At 46.1% G+C, this 7,577-nt stretch overlaps 1 protein-coding gene across 1 annotated transcript in view; it reads left to right on the forward strand.

Annotated features, from left to right (window-relative positions):
* Nucleotides 1-7,577, forward strand: part of OTUD7A (OTU deubiquitinase 7A) — a 243,808-nt gene that overhangs the window by 139,716 nt on the left and 96,515 nt on the right. The window contains exons 3-4 of the mRNA XM_019625148.1: nucleotides 1,140-1,222; nucleotides 2,743-2,897. Coding sequence (XP_019480693.1) covers nucleotides 2,747-2,897 — 151 coding nt within the window. The 5' untranslated portion in view covers nucleotides 1,140-1,222; nucleotides 2,743-2,746. The remainder of the gene's footprint in view (nucleotides 1-1,139; nucleotides 1,223-2,742; nucleotides 2,898-7,577) is intronic.

Here is a 7,577-nt window from a genome sequence, read left to right on the forward strand (position 1 = left end):
CACAACTAGACTGAAGAACAAAAGGACAGCAACTTGTCTGTTCCCATCCCCCAACTCCCCAATAAAAATCTTTAAAAAAAACCAAAAGGTGGTCTATAGGTACCAGGAGATATTGTTCGGCCTTGTTGTGGACTCATGCTTCTGGCCCCTCAAAATCCTCATGTTGACACCCTAACTGTTGATGTGATGGTAATAGGAGGTGGAGCCTCTGGGAGGTCATGAGGGTGGGGCCCCTGTGGTGGGATTAGCGCCCTTATGAGAAGAAGAAGAGACTAGAGGCCATGGTCTCAGCGATATGAGGACACAGCAAAAAGCAGCAATCCACAGACCAGGAAGTGGGCCCTTAGCAGACACGGGCTCTGTCTGCACCCTGATCTCAGACTTCCAGCCTCCAGAACTGTGAGAAATCAATGTCTGGTGTTTAAGCTCCCAGAGCAGCCTGAGCTAAAACAAACCTGAAAAAGAAAAGCAATTCTGACACGCTCCAACACAGATGAACCTTGAAGACATGCTGAGCTAAACAAGCCAGTCACAAAAGGATGCATATTATATGCTTTGCTTTTATGAGGCTCCTTGGGTGTCAAATTCAGAAACAGAAAGTGGAAGGGTGGGTGCCAGGGCCGGGGATGGGGGGTGGGACAGGAAACGGGAATGAGTGTTTCATGGGTGCAGAGTCTCAGTTGGGAAAATGAAAAAGTTCTGGACATGGATGGTGGTGCTGATAGCACAACAGTGTGAATGCACTTAATGCCACTAAATCAGACACTTCAAAAGGTTAAAAGGGTCAATTTCATGTTAACTATACATTAGCGCAATGAAAAACCCCAGCCGAGATTCAATGTCCTGATGTGGTGTTTCGCAGTAAGGTTTAAAACAGCTTTGCACTATGAAGGGATACACGCTGAAATGTAAGTGATCACCAGGATGAGGAAAGTGGAGTCCCCCCCGCCTCCCCAGCCCCCAGATGTAGGAGCTGATGGCGGCTGGCAGGCAGGTGCTTATGGGGCCCAGGCAGGCAGCCGTGTGCCAAGGGCAGGTGACCATGGTCCAGACATAACCTCATGTGACAAGAAGCAAAGCCTTCAGCCTGTCTGAGGGAGAGAACGATAATGTGCTTTATTCTCTGATTTGTTCCTCAGGTGGAAGTGACGGAAGACGCGACTGTCCCAGTGCGTGGAGGGGAGGAAGAAGGCAGTTTCTTAATTGGTGCCACACACATCAGGTCCAGTAACTGCCTTGTTTTCTAGCCACAGAAAGCAAATATTTCACCCAGGGAGGGCCGTGTGGAGGGCGGTGTGGACAGTGAGCGTCTCTGCGGCCACAGACCCTCCTGCCCGAGCCCAGGCCTTGCTGCTGGCACCTTCCATGAGCTTATTTCTCCCAGTCTTACATGGGCTCTGAGAGGTTACATAGCTTGTCACAGCTCGTCAGAGTGACAGAATCAGGGGTGAAGTGGCAGCAGTGGTCACAGAGCCTGGCCCACAGGGCTGAGCGTCCAAGTATAGAGCTACGTGAAAAGAAGGAACCCAGGACATTCACTATGGGCTCAAACGCCCCCCACAGCATGTAAATTCACTCCATACTTACTTTATACTAGTGTGAAAGCCCATCATTTATACTGGGCTCAGCACACTTTCTGTAGAGGCCCAGACAGGAAATATTTTGGGATTTGGGGGCCTTCCAGTCTCGGTCCTAACTGCTCCCTCAGCCACGTGCAAAAGCAACCAGAGATGATATGTAAATGAGTGGTCATGGCTGTTTCCAGCACAACTTCATTCACAAAAGTAGCTGGTGGGCCTCCCTGGGCCCATGGGCCATCATTCGCTGACCTCTTGTTTTTGCAAACACATGGCCGTATTTGCACTTTTTCAGCAGTGACCGGGTCCCCACCAGTGGCCCAGCGCTGGCTCACTCGTGCATCACCCTCACATGCCATGTGCTGGTTGCTTTTCCCCAGCAGTTGGCTGGCACAGCCTGGGGTCAAGCTGATGCCCATTGTATCTTCCCAAATGGGATTATTGTGCCGAGGACATGTGGCTTGTTTATGAATGTTGTCCAGTTGTTGGGCTGTGACCGTGAGAATTCCTGAACAGAGGGCAGATGGCGTAGTAGTCATTTTCAGCAAGTTTTGTATTTCATGGCGTCTTTCCTATGAGCCAGGTGAGGGCTGAGAGCCGTGGGGGTGGGTTGGCTCACTGATAACAGCGTAACTGGGATGGTGTGTGCGACACAATCACCCTGGAAGTGTCACATGTCTGTACAGCTTAGAAGAGGGCTAGAAATCTACTAACTCCTCATTCATCTCTTTGTTTGATTGCTTTGTTGTTGTTGACTAAAAAAAAAAAATCTATTATCTACGTATTTCTTTTTAAATTTTTTTTCAGTGACAGTTGACATTCCATATTATTTTATATTAGTTTCAGGTATACAGCATATACCTGAAGTAAATGTGAGACGTTTATATAATCTATGCAGTGATCCCCCAACTAGTCTATGTATAGTGCCAGGTGGGTGTTTGGCTTTTAAAAAGCAATCTGTCGTCTTTTCAATCCCTGTCATTGGAATTGGCAGAATATGAGGTCAGAAACACTGGAGTTGGCCGTGGCCCCTTCTGTCCTGTGGCCCGTACAGAGGGATGCTATCTGAGTTTGACTTTTATTATCTGCTGCCCACGGGGTCTCTGCATGTGTCCTCAGGCACTCGGCTGTGTGCCTCACCTGTGCTTCCCTCTCCTTCATGCAGGTGGATGGTTTCTAGCCTGCTTCCCAACCCCACCTCGGCTGAGTGCTGGGCAGCCCTTCTACATGATCATATGACTCTTGATATGGACGCAGTCCTGTCAGACTTTGTTCGGTCCACGGGGGCAGAACCTGGTCTGGCCAGAGACCTGCTGGAAGGTAAGCCGCCTCCTCATCCCCACACCTCCCTCTCGGCATAACTACCTGCTAACCTGGTGACAAAAGCTAAAATGTCTGTTACCTGACAATGGTGGTATTTGGACTCTTTAAAAAGTAGAAGAAGGTGTTGCTGATGAAATTACTTTTGTTACCCTGGACTTTATTTGAGGTATGGAATACATGACTCAACTCTGCTTTGCATGAAATCTTATAGATAATGAGTCAAAATTTATGAGTAATTACTTTTTGTAAAGGAAATATATTCACTAGGAGGACATTATAGAACATTCCAGAAAACACTTTTATTGGAGACCTGGGCTGCTTATCTCTGTCTTAGCTGAGACAAAAATACTTGAGGCCAAAGTTTTTGGTGAAGAACTACCTAGTAGCCAGTAAAATGGATGCTAATTCACAAGCAAGAAGACAAAATACTTCCTCAACCTCTTAGAGTCAATGCCATTTGCTACGTGAAAAATGTGCGTAGTTCGTATGCAGAATGTTTTTAGATATTTATTCAGCTATAATCATAATGGACTAACAAATGAAAGTTTCATATCTGTGCCAGGCTCTAAAATGGACTCATTTTGTATATTTTTGAATATTTGTGGTGGGGGGGAGCAGTGGGGGGAGATGAAGGGTGGGGGTGGGGGGGTAAAGAAAAGAGGTGAGAAGAGCCAGGTATAACTTCTCAGGACAATCAAATGTGTGAAGAGAGAGGATTTTCAAATCATTACTCTTTGCTGCAAATGTATAAAGTGCTATTTGTGGATTTAGTTACTACTTGGCCAAGTATTATAAGTCACAATGATTCCTTAATTCACTTGGGAAAAATATGAATTGTTGTACATATGTGTGAATGACAGTGATAACTATTCAATCCTTTTGAAAATCAATGACCACCTATTAGAGGATTCTGAGAAAATGGCGATGGTAATCATGTAGTTGTAAATTTCCATGAACCTCCCAGAATTTCAACCAAACTCAGGGTTTAGAAGAAAATATGCTTAGAGAGTGTTTGTGATGTGTGACTCAAAGCCTGGTTCTCACTTCCTGATAGTCACATTACAGGATGTCTCCCCGACAGTTCCCACCGTTTTTCTTCATCTAAGTGAGCAAGCGGTCGTGTGGACAAGAGGTTTAGATGAGGCTGGCAAGTGAGGCCTGGGGTCAAAGCCAGACTCAGCCACTCACTGGCTGTAACACGTACAGCAAGTTATTTTACTTCCCTTAAGCTCAGTTTTTTTCTATATATGGAGCCTAGCCCACCTTCCAGGTTGTTAAAAAATAAAATTCAACTAAGTAAATCTGAAGACCTAATTGGCTTTATTAAGCAACTCATGAATCCGGCGGTGACCCATCTAGCAACTAGAAGCCGCTCTGAGGGTTTGTTCAAAGTGGGAGGTTTTTATAGGAAGAAAGGTGGGGCAAGGGAGCTGAGGACAAAAGGAAAGAGGGCTAATTTGGGGCTGGGACATCTTTTCTCTGTGGGAAGAGGAGGTAGGGGTTTCGTTATGTGGATTGCCTCCTTTCTGCGGGGGATGGAGAGGGATTGTGCCACAACCTTTCTGGGGCTCCACCAGAAAATTCCAGACTGGTTGATTAAGATTATGGTCTGGGAGCAGCTGAAACTGCATTTCAGTCATGTATTAAACCTCGATTTGGTGTTGTGGGCTTTTAGCCCAAGGGACGCCATTTGTGGCCCATGGTTTCTCTCCAACAAGGGTGGTTACAAGCATTAGTGGTGACATAAGACGCTTGGCAGAGGGACCAGGGTGTAGCAGAGGCTCTGGTAATAATCAGAGAAGGTCAAGTTTGCTGCTGCGGCCTCTGTCACTGGCTCTAACGTTGCTGTTAATGGCCAGATAGATAGACTTCCATAGGAAGCTAGAGCTGTCCGTTCTTTCCTCTTTTCCTTACTTTTCTTTTCTAAATTAAAATACCAAAACATTCACGTTTTTTGTGTGTACAGTTCTATGAATTTTGACATGATGTATAGATGTCTGATGACCACTCTCAGTCGCCCAAATCCTCCCCGCTCCCTCTTTCATCATCTTGCCCGCCCCACCTCGTAGCCTCTGCCCTGTTTCCTATCACTTCAGTTTTGCCTCTTTCAAGAATGCCATGTAAATGGAGTCATAAGGAACCTCATCTTTTGAAGCTGGCTTCTTTTCATTCAGGATAACTTCTCTGACATCTACCCAAGTCGTGGGTGTCAGTAGTTTGTTCCTGTTTATTGCTGAGTGTTATCCATTCGAGAGAGGGACCACAGTGCGTTTATCCATTTACCTGTTTGCATGTGTTCAATTGTTTTTAAGTTTGGGCATTTATGACTAGAGCTGCTCTAAACATTTGAGAACGGGGTTTTTCCAAACATAGTTTTAATTTTTCCAGGGTAGACACATAGGAATGGAATTGTTGGCTCATATGGTAAGTGTTTAGCTGTGTAAGAAGATGCCAAACTGTTTTCCAGGGTGGCTGTGCCATGTTGCACTCCCACCAGCAACGTGTGAGAGCTCCAGTTGCTCCACATCCTCACCAGCAATTGGTATTTCTTGGTTGTTGGGGGTTTTTTTTGGTTTTTTTGTTTGTTTGTTTGTTTGTTTTTAAGATTTTTTATTGGGGAATTGGGGGGATGGGAACAGTGCTGGGGGATTGGGGAAGGGGAACAGACAAGTTGCTGTTGTTTTTGTTCTTCAATCTAGTTGTGGAGGACGTTGCTTCACTGGCCCGAGTTGGCACCATCATTGCGCTCTTCCCTGGAGAGNGGAAAATTGAAAGATTAATTGTGAACTATTCTATCATTCCTGATGTCCTAAGAACCAGGATTAGGAGCGGAATGAAGAAGTTTATAAATAAGATGGATGAGGTTAAATAAAATCCCTGAAGTCCTCAATTTGAGTTGGAAACACTAGAATGAACTCAAGATGTATTTTGTCTTAAAACATACGGATTTCTTAGCTCTGCTCACTAAAACGTCCCATAAATAATGACTAATTCAGTAGCAGTGGGTAAACCCAGATTAAGTACCCAGATTATGATCTTGAAAAACCATTCTCACTAAAAAGACTCGTGGTTCTTAGAGAGATGGCCGATTCCAGGTCTGGAGCAGAAAATGTACAAGATGAATCAGAAATACCTTGTCATTCCTGATGGCAAGGAAATGATGGGTGATACCAGAGTCAAGGCCATGTGACTCAGGACTCAGAAGCAAACATTGAGAGGCTCTGACTGGCCAGAGTTGGGACAAGTTGATCATCGATAAAGAAAATAATTGCCTCTCTATTGGATGGATCAAAATGCATCAAATATGTTTAAATTCCATGAGTATAAAATGATACTTAAAAAAGGAAGAAAGTTAATTGAGTGCCATTGGAGGAAGCTAGTGAACTAACTCATCCAATAAAATAATGAGTTGAAAAAGGATACCTAAAGCATTTAGCTTGCTGTTTCTACTTGAAGTCTGCCCCTGGATAACCAAATAGTAGATGGGGGGCGGGGGGGAGTTCCCTTTAAATAATTATTTCAGCTAAAGAACTAAGAAGTAATCTAAGAATTGCACTGTCAACATGTGTGATCGTGAATGAACTGGAGGGGTCTGGGCATTGTCAATGGCTGCCACCTCCACAAGCAAGACAGCCCGCCTGATGGGAGAGGCCAGCACAGCCTACGATGTGGTTTTGCCCATGATTGAACCTGAATTTGGTCAAACCTTCATATCCAAGTGCCAATTTGTAGGAAATTCAGAGGACAGATGAGCATGTTACTTGACACCGCGGGAGTAATCAGTAAAAACCAGACGGTACAAAACTTGGCAAGAAAAACGATCAGGTCTTTTCAACAAACTGAAAGAACAAAAAAAGACGGAGGTGAAACCTATAAATGAAAAAGACATATCCACCAGTGACAATGCCTGGCAGCGAGGGTGGCCCCAGGGTGCCTGTGGAGAGCTCACTGGCTGGTTCAGTGACAGTCACCACGTACTGAGCTTGTGCTGTGACCCAGCATGTTTCATGCACCAACTTCTTAAGCCTTCAGAGTGACCGCGAGGTCCTGTGGTTCTTCTCTTCCACCAGGAGAAAATGGAGGCACAGAAAGGTGAACAGCAGGCCTGAGGCCCCATAGGCCGTAGTGGTGGGGCCACTCTGTCACCAAGAGACTGCTTCCAGGGCCAAGGCCTGTCCCCACGCTGCACCTTCTGTTCTGAGGCACAATCACAGCGAGAACAGCTGGACACACCACTCAGAGAAGAGATGCCCAAGGCCCAGGATGGCCAAGCTGGGACACGGCCACCCTAAGCCTCACACCCCTGGGACTGGGCTATGTAGGTGCTTCCGCCTGTGAAAGGCAGGTGGGGCGCCAGCAGTGCCCTTTGGAGGGGTGGCATGGGCCAGCAGGGTGAGGACTGCCAAGGTGGCCAGGAGCCCGTGTCCCTGACGGCCTAGCTCCTGCCATGTCATCACAGTGCATGAATATGGGGTTTGGTGGCTTGGTGCAATCAGGTTTGAGAGAGAAGTCTCCAAGGCGGTATGCACAGTAGCTTCTTATCATGCAAATGTTTATACTTGAACGAGGCGAAAAATCGATTGTAAGCCCACTCTTGGACCTCTGTCTGCCTGGAGGACACAGTGCAGAGGAGGAGGTTTGGGCATAAATGTGCACTTGAACACCAATGAAAGCTTG

The sequence above is a fragment of the Hipposideros armiger genome, unplaced genomic scaffold (assembly GCF_001890085.2).
Source record: "Hipposideros armiger isolate ML-2016 unplaced genomic scaffold, ASM189008v1 scaffold_617, whole genome shotgun sequence".
Taxonomy (NCBI): domain Eukaryota; kingdom Metazoa; phylum Chordata; class Mammalia; order Chiroptera; family Hipposideridae; genus Hipposideros; species Hipposideros armiger.